The 13946-nt window shown below is 42.6% G+C and overlaps 1 protein-coding gene across 1 annotated transcript in view; it reads left to right on the top strand.

The window, feature by feature from the left end:
- LNPEP (leucyl and cystinyl aminopeptidase) overlaps nt 1–13946 on the top strand; it is a 108604-nt gene that overhangs the window by 68312 nt on the left and 26346 nt on the right. Inside the window, exons 8-10 of the mRNA XM_088444662.1 lie at nt 2805–2936; nt 4972–5103; nt 13734–13894. Of these exons, the coding sequence (XP_088300788.1) occupies nt 2805–2936; nt 4972–5103; nt 13734–13894 (425 nt within the window). The remainder of the gene's footprint in view (nt 1–2804; nt 2937–4971; nt 5104–13733; nt 13895–13946) is intronic.

Genomic DNA, 13946 nt, shown 5'->3' with positions numbered 1-13946 from the left:
TTTATTCAGAATCAGATGACTCCACAGGATCTGAACATATTCATTTTTCAAAGTAGCGTCCTTCACATTCAATACATTTTTTGAATTCAACAGCGATTCAGACACGTTCAGTAGGCTGTTTTGTGACATCACTTTTAGTGTTGCAGCTATGGCATTTTTCACTTCATCTGTTGAGAACTTTCCGCACAGTTGTTTCTTCAGGGTTGGAAATGCCCAGAAATCACAGGGCGCCAAGTCTGGGCTATATGGAGGGTGTTCCAGTGCTTTCCCATTAATTTCAGTCAGTGCTCCCAAAGCAACAGCAGCAACCTGTGGCGGGCATTGTCTTTCAGCAAAAAACACTGTTTTTTCAGCAAATGTGGTCTTCTCTTCCTCATGGCTCCCACACAAATGGGTTTTCATTACGTTTGCATAGTAGTCACCATTAACTGTCTGTCCACTTGTACCCAGTGCTGTAGGATCATACCATATGCATCAAAGAACAGCAGAAGCTTGTCTTTACACACCGAAGGAATCACACAGAATTTTTTGGGTGGAGGCGAATTTGAGCATTTCATACACTGGACGTTTGGATTCCGGATCATAATGACGAAACCACAATTCGTCACCGTTCATGTCAGAAAATCGAGTATCCTCCGAAATTCGAATAGTGTTCTTGCACGATTCAACTCATCGGCGCATTTGCTCTTATGTGAGATTTCTGGGTACTCACCTGGCACACACGCGATGCATTTTCAGTTCCTTTGACACAATATACTGAACAAATGAGATGCCAAGTGAAGCCGAAAGTTCATGTAAAGTTGACCTTTTGTAATTTTGAAACATCTCTGCAGCTTTGGCAATGTTGACATCTGTAACCGTGGTGGATGGTCTCTCAGAATGCGCTTCGTCAGTCTTTTGCGTATTACCTTCTTTGAAGTGCTTCCACCACCGAAATACTGCAGCACGGCTAATTGTTTCTCCACCGTATGCTTGTTGTAACACTTCATGAGTTTCATTTCTGATTTTTCCAAGTTTAACACAAAATGCAATCATACAACTCTGATGTAATCTCACAGACACGTCTTCCTCATCTGCCATGAAGAAACATACGAAGATCTTCCACTCACAGTGACCAAACAAAGAAGACTACTTCAGTTCAAACGAAGGTTCAGACACATTGATGTATGAGCTTCACAATAAAAGCATTGGCACATCTACCTATGGGACAGAAAAACAGAGGCAATCTCATTACTTTCAATCAGTCCTCGTATATTACACACACACACACACACACATTTATATATTTATTATTACTTCCAACTGAATGCCCATTTTAATGGTAACCAGGATCTTGCTAGCTGTGTCGGTTAGGGTATTTTGTCAACCCCTGTCCCCTTCCCAGCTGTTATATGTCTGTGACCTCTACAGTCCCTCCTTGACCCTCTTCAGTCTGGCTTCCTTTTTCACCACTCCACTGAAACCGCCATCACGGTAGTCAGCAATGACCTCCTTGCTGCCAAATCCAAAGGCCACTACTCTCTGCTCATTCTCCTCGACCTATCTGCTGCTTTTGATACGGTGGACCACCCTCTTTTCCTGCAAATCTTTCACTCCTTTGGTCTACATGATACTGTATCTCCTGGCTGTCCTCCTATCTCGTTGACCGATCCTTCTCTGTCTCCTCTTTTCTCTCCCGCATCCACTTACAGTAGGTATTCCCTAAGGATCTCTTCTTGGAACTCTCCAACTCTTCCTCTATACGTCCTCTTTAGGTGAACTCATAAGCTCTTTTGACTTCCAATATCATCTCTATGCTGACCTCTCCCCCTCTCTTCTCACTCTTATCTCCAACTGTGTCTCTGCGATCTCTTCCTGTCTGTCCCAGCAAATTCTTAAACTTAATATGTCTAAAACTGAGCTGATCATCTTCCCACCCTCCCACATAACCTCACTTCCCAAAATTTATTTATTGACAACACGGCTATCTCATCTAGCCCCGCTTTTTTTTGGAGTTATCCTGGACTCTTCCCTCTCCTTCAAACCACACATTCAGTACCTCTCGCAGTCCTGCCATTTCCATCTCAAAAATATTTCCAAGATCGGACCCTTTCTCACCCAGGATGCTACTAAACCCCTCATCCACTCACTGGTCATTTCCAGGTTGGACTACTGTAGCCTCCCTGACTCCCACCTCTCTCCACTCCAATCTGTCCTCCATGATGCTGCATGGCTTATCTTCCTCTCCAAATGTTCTACATCTGCCTCCCCTCTCCTACAAGCACTCCACTAACTCCCCTTCCCCTTCAGAACCAAATTCAAGGTTCTTACACTCACAAAGCCCTCATCCATTCCTCTCCCATTTACATCTCTGACCATCTCCCTTCACACTCCCATCCATCCTCTTCTTGCAACAAATGCATGCCGCATCTCCTGCCAGCTGATTACTTCCTCCCACTCCCGCCTCTTAAGATTTTGCCCATCATGCTGCTCCTCACCTCTGGAACTCTCTCGGCCAGATCGGGTAAAATAACGCTATGTGTGTGGGCACCTTTACTCTGAGCCTACATCAAACACTCGTTAGATTGAGTTTGCAAAAATGTATAGTTTTTAGAAGCAGTTAAACACATTTTGCGATTGAGCTTTTACAGAATCATGAAAAATTTTATTTATTTTAATATTTATATTCTATTTACAACATTGATAAAATGACGACATAATTTGTAAATGTATGTTATTGCCCAAGTATTTCTCTGTTAATCGCTATATATTTTTTTGGAAGCCTTATGTAACTTAATATATGCACAACAATTATTTAATCCTAGAATGATAACTTCCTTAAAGCACGTTTTGATGCCATGGAAAAGGATTCCTTACAAACATCTCACCCTATATCTACTGATGTGCAGTCTACAGAGCAAATTGAAGAAATATTTGACGACCTTTCATACATTAAGGTATTAAAAATCTAATGGTTAACACTTGTGCTTTGACATCGAAGTCTGAATTTAACATTAAAAAAATGTTTCAACAGGTGGCAGCAGTGTACAGTGTTTTTGTGTTGCTGTCTTTTTTAAATGTTATTTTAAGAACCCTAATCATTGCTCACTTTAATGGTCTCCTAGCTACATTTGCCCTATTACATATTGATCAAAATCATGTGACTTAAGAATTTTCAGATTTTAATACAAAAAAAAATACAAGGTATTGATTTATATTGCATTTATTTTTTAATTGTACACACTCAAATCTGTCTATAGAGGTTTGCACTCACATAATCATATTCTATTGCTGGGGCGCTCACTTTATACAGCCCGTAGAATTTTCTTCAGGCAACTCAAAATAAAACCATCAAAAAATGGCACTGTCCATTTTTCTTTTTTCAAATTCTTTTTATTAAATTTCAAAAAATTTAACAAATACAGCCTACAATAAGTATACATACAATAAGTGTAAAGCTAACAGTCATTCACAATAATCTATATAGAATAAAATAGCAAGATTTATCTGTACAAGGAAAGACAATAGCAGCTTCAAATAAGGAAGTAATATTACAAAAAGATAACTAAGGCATCAGAAATAATAAAACATAATGGGATCTAAACACGAACGAAAGTTCCTTTATGCTAAACAGTCATACCTAAGTAGTATGCCTCGGTCTTTACAGTCTTCTTAAAGGATTAAAGCCTTTTATTTCCCCAAATATTTTGTTGACATTTCAGTCCACACTTGGATATACAGATTATATATTATATTTGATTATTATCTGTGTGCAATTTACTTATTTTCATAAAATTTTTGGCACTATTTCTTTTTATTAATAAACAGTAATGGTGAACAATTTATTCAGGGGCGTATTAGAAATTTGTGGGACCCATAGCAACATTTTGGATGAGTCCCTAGTAAACACATACACCTGGCGGGGGTGCGGGGACTGCATTAGGGATTGATTCCCGGGATTAAGGATTGAAAAGAATCTTAATCCCGGGATTCCCAGAACTGAATTGTAAACACACAACAGACAATATAGCCAGGACCTCCTCCTACACACACTGAGTAGGACACACTGCAAACTTGTCCTACTCTTGCTGCATTAACAGTATACAATTAGCCACAAACAGCCCCAATACACCGGGCAACTCCATTGTTCACCAGTCAGTAGGGGTAATCTGTAATGCAGGTGCTCTGAGTCACTGATTGGCTAGGAGCGCATCACACAGTGATGATGTCAACGTGCAGTGCGCTCATAGTTTTAGTGAGACCAACTACATTATGGGACTTCATCTATTCTATGGGCAGCTGGGAGAGCCTGAGAGGACCAGAATCAAGAAGGTAAATACCAGTGTGTTTTGAATCTTGGAATACCCAGGATTTAATGATTATAATGCTGAGTATGTTTGGTGCTCAAAAACGTCCTGGATCGGGAATCCAGAGATTGGCTTCCCTACTCTGCATACATGGGGTTCCACCTTATCTCCATATCTAGGGAGAGGGGCTATTGTCCCAGTAAGGCTTATGCCAATTGCCATTGTCAAATCACTAATAGGGGGTTGCATCTGGGCACTATGATGGGCATGGGACAATCAGCAGGACCCCAGCAGTCCTATCACAGTATGTAATTAAAGATGACAGACAGAAGCAAGGTGGCTTTGCTTCTATCCCCCAAATACATTTTACAAATACAGATAACATCCTAGTGATTGCCATATAGTTCACAAAGCATACCAGAGGCCGCTATATAATACACAGAGCATCCTAGTAACCGCAATAGTGCTGCTATGTGCCGAAACATTTATTTATCATGTATTATAAATATGAAAGCATTTTGATTGCATGTGATGAATGGTCTGCAGCCGTCATTGTGACACACATTAAAAATGAGGGAAATCCTTCACAGAAGGTTTTTATTGTACAGAAATTGTACAGTTGAAATAGTTGTGGTTTGCAAATGGTAAATGGCTGAATACTTTTCATATTTTGTTTATTTTGTAGGGTGCTTCTATTCTACTAATGCTAAGAGAGTATCTCACTGAGGAAGTCTTCCATAACTGTATTGCGAAGTATTTACTAGATCATCAATACGGATCAACAAAAAGTGATGGCTTGTGGGACAGTATGAATCTGGTATATAAATCTCTCTTCTAGCTCTTTTTAATGGAATTAAGTGTGTGATTTCTGTATATTTTGTTTTTTATTTATGTAATGTCTGCTTCCAGGCATTAGAATAGTCACATTTCCATGGAGGACAAGAGAACACAAATAAAGCTTGCACTAGCAGAATGTAGACGTCTAGGCCAGTTGTTTCCTGAGTGGCACATTGAAACTAACTGGGGACAGATTAATTTTATCTGCAAATAAGTCGTGCAACTTTATACTGCTGGTTAAACCCGGCGCTGCGACTTCTTGCTACTTAGTGAGAAATCCGCTTATTTAACATTGGTTACAATGGGGGAACTTGCAGCAGTGCCAGTGTACTGCGCCGCGCGGCGCAGTACACTATCTGCCCTCCTGGTCGGCTCCGCCTCCCCTCACTGACTGATACTGGAAGGAGGCGTGGCCCTGATCCAGGAATGTCCCAGGAGGCTCAGCACGGCTCCTCCCAGCATCAGTCAGCGAGGAGAGATGGAGCTGACCGGAAGAGGACGTGACCACGGAGCAGAGGTAAGTCGCGGGGGACTAGTTACGTCACTGACCCTTCCCAATGATTAATAATGTATTTAGTGGTGTTTAAATAGCTAAATTGTAAAATATGGTCAAAACAGCAATGTTCTTTTTCATGTAATTTTCTCTAAAAAGCTGAAAAACGTGCTTAATTATATGGACATGTATGTTGAGGTGTTGAAGGGAAAGGGGGTCTTGAACTTGCAGATGGGAGTTACAAGTGTTTTTTTCAATATTTTACAAACTTCTATGTATACACTTAAAAATCACAAAAGAGATAACTTAAGGTTCTCTCACAAAACTCTGATCACTTTTATTTTCTTAAATACACATGCTGGCTATCATTTTCCCTTCATTAATTAAAGTTGTAGAAAGCAACTATTTGTCACCTTTCAACAGCTTCTTATAATTTGCCAAGGTGCTAATTACCCGGGCTGCTGGAGGGGTCTCCTATTCCTGTGGGGGAAAGCTTTGCGCAGGGCTGAGCGACTCGCAGCACCCCCCTCCACAGCACGTTGCTAAAATCGTTTGTTTTTTCATTTTTAAATCCTAAGGGGGCGTGGTCACATCACTCTCGCGATTAGGCCACACCCCTTTCACCTGGGCCCTGCCAGCCTCTCTACGGCCCTGTACTTTGCTTATGGCCACTTACAGCCTCCTACACTGGCCTTATGGCCACCTGCTATATTACTGTATGTGTCACTTTTTGTGGGTTCAGGATGATTTCTCCACAATATTATGCACGGCACATCGTTTGCACACTGTTGAGTTAACTTGTGACATTGTCGTGATCGCTGTAACTTGCCACTTCTAATGGAAGTGTTCTGATATTTTTTTGCCAGAAACTGTCGTGCGACATGCATGTAAAATTAACGTCAGACTTCACAATACGGAACTCGTGACTAGTTGAATCTGCCCCTTAGTGTACTGAATAAGTTACTGAAAATTACACTTACTATTCACAACAAGAAAAGTAGTACTGTGCAGTTGACATATAATCAGTATACAATAAATCCTTAGAAATACATCAAAGAGTAAAAGTGCGTACACATTAGACGACTAGCAAAAGATGCGATGCTCTCACGATTTCCCTTGAACTCCCCTGCACTCCCAGACAAAAAAAATATTTTGCATAAACTGTCCAATCTGACAAACGATCTGACCAACCTGAATCTTGTTAACGAGATTGACAGAACTTGACTGCTGTAGGCAAGATCAGAAGATGCGATGTACGACCCGCGAGGATGCACATCGTGAGTGGACACAAGTTTTGGACGCATTTTACACAATTTGTCATTTTGATGCGTCAAAATCTGGCAAAATATTGTCTAGTGTGTACACACCTTAAGACATAGAACAGGAAAATTGTTACTGTACAGTTCTAAATACATAGGAAACAGACAACTTACAACTGGTCTATTGGTTGCCCTATGATCAGAAACTATTCTAGCAATGGACTCTATGGGGTATATTTACTAAAGGTTGATTTTAATAGATTTATAGATTTCAAACCGATCAACAATCAATGTTATGTTTCTGGGGATATATCACACATTTACTAACACTTACATATTAATAATAATACAAATAATAATAAAAATTTCTTCTTCATGGTCCATAGGGTTCCACAGGGAGACATTGGGGTGTATGTGGGACCTGGAAGACCGGACACCAACAGCAAAGCTTTTCAGTCCGATGCTCCTTACCCCTATACCCACTTGGGGGCGGCCTTACGCAGCCCAAGCTTTTATTTTTTTAAATTTAATTTAATTTTTAATTTTACCAGAAGGGTGAGCAGCACTTCTGAACGTCTGTGCTGCCACCCCATCACCCCTCCACGGCACCATGACACCAAGCGGGACACCAGCGGGATTCCAGGGGGACTAGCTAGCAGGCTCCCCGGACCCCAGACAGCAGCTCCGGAATCCAGTGGACAAGTAAGGCGGAAACCCCGTTTGCGGGAACCCGCATAATAGTTCAGTCCTGCCTCCGGTCTCTAGAGACAGACCGGAGGTACTGATGCGGACACTGGCTCACCCACTACTTCACTAGACCACCGGGGCAACAACATACTGGCGCAGAAGCATATTATTAAGGCCAGGGGACCTGGTGGTTAACATCAGTCAGGGGAAAAGGCGCTCTCCCTGCAGCCCCTACCCCAGCTCAGAGCGGCGTTCCACTGCACTCCTGGTGTTCCCTGGGCTGCTCCTCCCTCACAAGCCTGCAGCCTGACAGGGCGGGCCTGTGTGCAGACTTTCAGATACTATTCAAAAATTGTCTGTTAGTAAATGTGATTTAGCTGATGTTGATCGATTTTTAGATTGATTTGAAATTGACCTTTATTACATATACCCCTATGAATCTTGTCACTTCTCTGCCATCTTCTAGAAAAGTGTTAAGTCCACTAAGCATAATTTTCTGCACATATGCATAAGAAATATTATTACTTTATATTGATTCCTAGGTGAGCTACATTTATTCCTTGTTGGTTCTTTTGTGGCATGTTTATATCATATATTATTAACTACACTGGTTTTACACTTAATTAGAGTCTCTTAAGATATGGGTTATGGAAATTAGAATATTGGTTGTATTATAATTCCCTATAAGTGATATGCACTCTGCTTGGAATCAGCCTAGATACAGACCTATCCAGATTTACCTGATATTTTAGCATCTATGGGTTCTAGGCAATGACTGGCCATCTGTGGTAACAGGCATCTCTAAATAATCATAACCTCATTAATAGATTATTTTAAACAACATACACCTGCTGTGCATGTATATATATATATATATATATATATATATATATTACAGTAAATTCAGTGCACAAATCAATCAATCAATGCATAAACACATATAATACTGTGAAAAGTCTTTTAGAATCCAATAAATAAATGAACTTTTGGAACAAAGTAAATCTGTGTCACAGACGCCAGATATAGCACAGGCCACAGGTACCACACAGGCCGGCGTCTTCCCCATGTTAAAACCTGGATCCAAGCGGGTATTGGTTTATCTGGAATTGAGAGCAAGAAAGAAGGGGCGCCACATAGTGCATGAAACTGTAAAACAGATTTTATTGCAGACAGCGGACATAAAACTCGTTCAATGAATATGCGTACCACAATCCGCGGTCAGATACCACCGCAAGTAATAAAACGAAGGCCCTCCTGACGAAGTCTATGACAAAACGCGTTGGGATGTGGTTTGGCGTTGCTTTCCATTACTGATCGAATAGCCGACGGAGTCCACGGAGACGTTCAGGTGATATTCAGGCTTCTTCATTTTTATTACTTGCGGTGGTATCTGACCGCGGATTGTGGTCCGCATATTCATTGAACGAGTTTTATGTCCGCTGTCTGCAATAAAATCTGTTTTACAGTTTCATGCACTATGTGGCGCCCCTTCTTTCTTGCTCTCAATTCCATAAATATATATATATATTAGGGGTGTGCATCGGCCACTTTTCGTATTTTGGATCTTTCTTCGTGTTTTGGATCTGGATTGGTTTTGCCAAAACCACCCTTCCGTGTTTTGGGTTCTGGGTTTTGTGTTTTGGATCTGTATTTTTTTTTAAAAAAAGCATAAAAACAGCTAAAATCACAGAATTTGTTGGTTTTTCTGCTCCTATGCTATTATTAAGCTCAATAACCTTAATTTCCACTCATTTACAGTCTATTCTGTACACCTCACAATAGTGTTTTTATGTCCAAAAGGTTGCACTGAGGTAGCTGTATGACTATGCTAAGCGACACGAGTGGGCGGCACAAACACGTGGCCCATCTAGGAGTGACACTGCAGTGGCAGACAGGATGGCAGTTTGAAAAACTAGGCCCCAAACAGTACATGATGCAAAGAAAAAAAGAGGTGCAAGATGGAATTGTCCTTGGGCTCTCCCACCCACCCTTATGTTGTATAAACAGGACATGCACACTTTAGCAAACCAATCATTTCAGCGCCAGGGTCTGCCACACGACTGTGGCTGAAATGATTGGTTCGTTTGGGCCCTCACAAAACAAGCTGGCAATTAATCTGTCCCTGCACAAACTGGCTCTACGGAGGCAAGATGTCGTCCTCATCCTCCTCATCCACTGATTCCTCACCCTCTTCAGTGTTGTGTACATCCTCATCCTCACAGAGTATTAATTCGTCCCCTCTGGAATCCACCACCACAGGTCCCTCCGTACGTTCTAGAGGCTGGTCTCCCTGGAAGAGTTGATAATTAATTTTTATGAACATCATGTTATCCACATTTTGTGGAAGCAACCTCCTACGCCTTTCGCTGACAAGGTTCCCGGCTGCACTAAACACTCTTTCGGAGTACACACTGGAGGGGGAGCAACTCAGGTAAAATAGAGCCAGTTTGTACAGGGGCCTCCAAATTGCCTCTTTTTCCTGCCAGTACAGGTACGGACTGTCTGACATGCTTACTTGGATGCTGTCACCGATGTAATCCTCCACCATTTTGTCAATGGTGACAGTATCATATGCAGTGACAGTAGACATGTCAGAAATTGTTGCCAGGTCCTTCAGTCCGGACCAGATGTCCAAACTTGGTCCTGCCTGCCCTGCATCACTGCCAGCGGGTTGCTTAGGATACCTACGTTTTTTCCTGGCAGCCCCGGTTGCAGGAGAAAATGAAGAAGGAGCTGTTGACGTGTCTCGTTCCGCTTCAGCTGACAGTGTTTTCACCAGCAGGTCTTTGCACCTCTGCAGGCTTGTGTCGGCCAGAAAGAGAGACACCACATAGACTTTAAACCTAGGATCGAGCACGGTGGCCAAAATGTAGTGGTCTGATTTCAACAGATTGACCACCCTGGAATCCTGGCAAAGCGAATGAAGGGCTTCATCCACAAGTCCCTCATGCCGAGCGGAATCGCTCCATCTTAGCTCCTCCTTCACTTTCTCCAGCTGCTTCTGCAAAAGCCTGATGAAGGGAATGACCTGACTCAAGCTGGCAGTGTCTGAACTGACTTCACGTGTGGCAAGTTCGAAGGGCTGGAGAACCTTGCACAACACGGAAATCATTCTCCACTGCGCTAGAGTCAGGTGCATACCCCCTTCTTTGCCTATGTCATAGGTGGATGTATAGGCTTGAATGGCCTTGTGCTGCTCCTCCATCCTTTGAAGCATATAGAGGGTTGAGTTCCACCGCGTCACAACCTCTTGCTTCAGGTGATGGCGGGGCAGATTCAAGAGTGTTTGCTGGCGCTCCAGTCTTCGGCACGCAGTCACTGAATGGCGAAAGTGGCCAGAAATTTTTCGGGCCACCCAAAGCGTCTCCTGCACGCCCCTGTCGCTTTTCAGAAAATTCTGCACCACCAAGTTTATTGTGTGAGCAAAACATGGGACGTGCTAGAATTTCCCCAGATGTAATGCCCGCACAATATTGGTGGCGTTGTCAGATATCACAAATCCCCAGGAGAGTCTAAGTGGGGTAAGCCACTGGGCGATGATTTCCCTCAGTTTCTCTAAGAGGTTGTCGGCGGTGTGCCTCTTACTGAAACCGGTGATACACAGCGTAGCCTGCCTTGGAACGAGCTGGCGTTTCTGAGATGCTGCTACTGGTGACGCTGCTGTTGTTGCTGCGTAAGGTGATACATCTACCCAGTGGGATGTCACAGTCATATAGTCCTTGGTCTGCCCTCTTCCACTTGTCCACATGTCCGTGGTTAAGTGGACATTGGGTACAACCGCATTTTTCAGGACAGAGGACACTTTTTCTGACGTTTCGGTATCGCCTGCCTAGTGAAGTGGAATCTAGACGGGATTTGGAACCGGGGACACACTACCTCCATCAATTGTCTAAATCCCACTGCACTAATTGCGGATACCGGACGCACGTCTAACACCAACATAGCAGTCAAGGCCTCAGTTATACGTTTTGCTTCAGGATGTCTGCTGTCGTACTTCATCCTCCTTGCTAAGGACTGTTGGAGGGTCAATTGTTTAGTAAAAGTAGTGGTGTTCCTACTTCCTCTCTGGGATGATGAACAACTCGCAGCAGTAGGCGTAGCAATGCAGGATCCTCCGGAGGAATCCCGGATAGGAGAGTCAGTCATGCCAGTGCCATGACCTGCAGAACTACTGCCGATCCTGACTAAGGAGGAAATTGACGAGGAGGGAGTTGACGGTGTGGTTTGCAGGCGCTTGGATACAACAGGACAACGGGATTTAGGTGTCCCTTGACTGCTTACGGTCTTAGCCAAAGTTTCTGAACTTGACAGTAACTTTTTATGAACGCGCTGCGTTCCTAGGTGGTTAACGTCCCTACCCCTACTTATTTCACCTTTTACATATGGTACATATGGCAAGACAGTTGTTGTCCGGATTTGGATAGAAATATTGCCAGACCAAAGAGGTGGAATGTTTGGTCTTCTGCCCAGGCATGACCGTGATGGGCTTTTTCATCCCACGGACAACAACTGTCTCCCCCAGAGCCTGATTTAAACAAACCACATCACCATCAGAATCCTCCTCACCAACTTTCTCCTCAGCGCCAGCTGCACCAGTATCCTCATCCTGTTGTACTTCAACAGTGACATCTTCAATTTGCATATCAGCAAGTGGACTGTGGGTGCTCCTTTCAGCACTTGTAGGGGGCGTGCAAATGGTGGAAAGAGCCACCTCTTCCCGTCCAGTGCTGGGAAGGTCAGGCATCGCAACCGCCACCACACTAGGACTCTCCTTGGGGATTTGTGATATCTTCTTAGAACGCACAGTTCTTCGCTGTGCTTTTGCCAGCTTAACTCGTTTGATTTTTTTTTCTAGCGGGAGGAGGGCTTCCATCGTCATGTGAAGCTGAACCACTAGTCATGAACATAGGGAAAGACCTTAGCCGTTCCTTGCCACTCCGTGTCGTAAATGGCATATTGGCAAGTTTACGTTTCTCCTCAGATGATTTAAATGTTTTTTTTAATGTCATTTTCCTGAACTTTGTCATTTGGGATTGTATGTGCCCTCTGACATTGGGCATCGGCCTTGGCAGACGACGTTGATGGCATGTTATCGTCTATGTCATGACTAGTGGCAGCAGCTTCAGCACTAGGAGGAAGGCGTTCTTGATCTTTCCCTATTTTATTTTTATCGGAGAAAGTTTGGTCCTCCATTTATGTTATATTGATATATACTTGCGACTAAGGCGCACACAAACACAGAAAGTAATTTATTTTTTTTGTTGGAGACTAGTGCACTTTCAGAAATCCGAACCCGCTCACCCCTAATAAATATATATATGATTCTGTTGCACTGTGGAGGGAGAACAGCTGAAATTGCGGCAACTCTCTTCTTTCTAGGTTCAATTTCACTTTCATGCCAAAGCTGTCCTTGGTAGTGTTAAAGATGCACCTAATCCAAGATTCCATTTTGCAGAAGGGTTTTTGACCACAATTCAGTTCCCTGCTATTACACATCAGAATCTGAATACTGATTTCACTGCAGTTCTAACGTGCTAAATTTACACACAGATCTTCTCAATTAGTCCCATCCTGCTTTATTGTAATATGCAAATTGGGGATTCATTAAGCTTTTCGCCTGAAACCCCAACCGTGGTTTCCACGCACTCCTAATTGAAAATCCTCCTCTGTACAGACTACTTTAACAATCTCCTTAAGTAAAGAGAACCCTGCATTAGCACATGTAATTAATCTCAACTCCCTGCTTACTTGTAATATTACAGTGCTGAGGTTCTTACTGTGTAATGTGATTAACGAAAAGCATTCCATATGTAGTATGTATGTATAAATGTCCTAATGTGCCGAGGCACTGTACAGAAAGAGAACCTGACCATCTCTCTATGTATATAATTATCTTGTACATCTATTTAATTTCTTTCTCGTTATATTATGCCTGAGCAGAACAAAAGTCAGGAAATAAGTTGACTAAAAGGGTTCACTGACAGTTTACAGAATTATTTCTAACAATAAACGTATTATTCCACGAGATCTCCGAAAATCATACTCCTAGTTATAATAAAGAAGGACCAAGATAATTAGTGGCGATGTCCTTTGGGCCAGTGGTTTTAACTGAGCAATCATATTTACTGTATATGTTGTTATTTATGACAGTAGACCAACATTTCGCTCTAGGTCACCAAATCCAGTCCAGATGTGAAAAACATGATGAAGTCCTGGACTCAGCAGGCTGGATATCCTCTGGTAACTGTTGTAAAGAAAGGGAAGGAGGTGACTGTTAGTCAGCAACGATTCCTACGGACTATAAATCAAGGCAATGCAAATGGGAACTCCAGGTGGGTTGTTTTGGTTTGTACTAATGGAATTGTCTAGGTTTCTTCACTATTT

Source organism: Taudactylus pleione, unplaced genomic scaffold (genome assembly GCF_031769625.1).
Source record: "Taudactylus pleione unplaced genomic scaffold, aTauple2 ptg000370l, whole genome shotgun sequence".
NCBI classification, from domain to species: domain Eukaryota; kingdom Metazoa; phylum Chordata; class Amphibia; order Anura; family Myobatrachidae; genus Taudactylus; species Taudactylus pleione.
The sequence above is the reverse complement of the archived record's forward strand: the minus strand, read 5'-3'. Positions and strand labels throughout refer to the sequence as shown.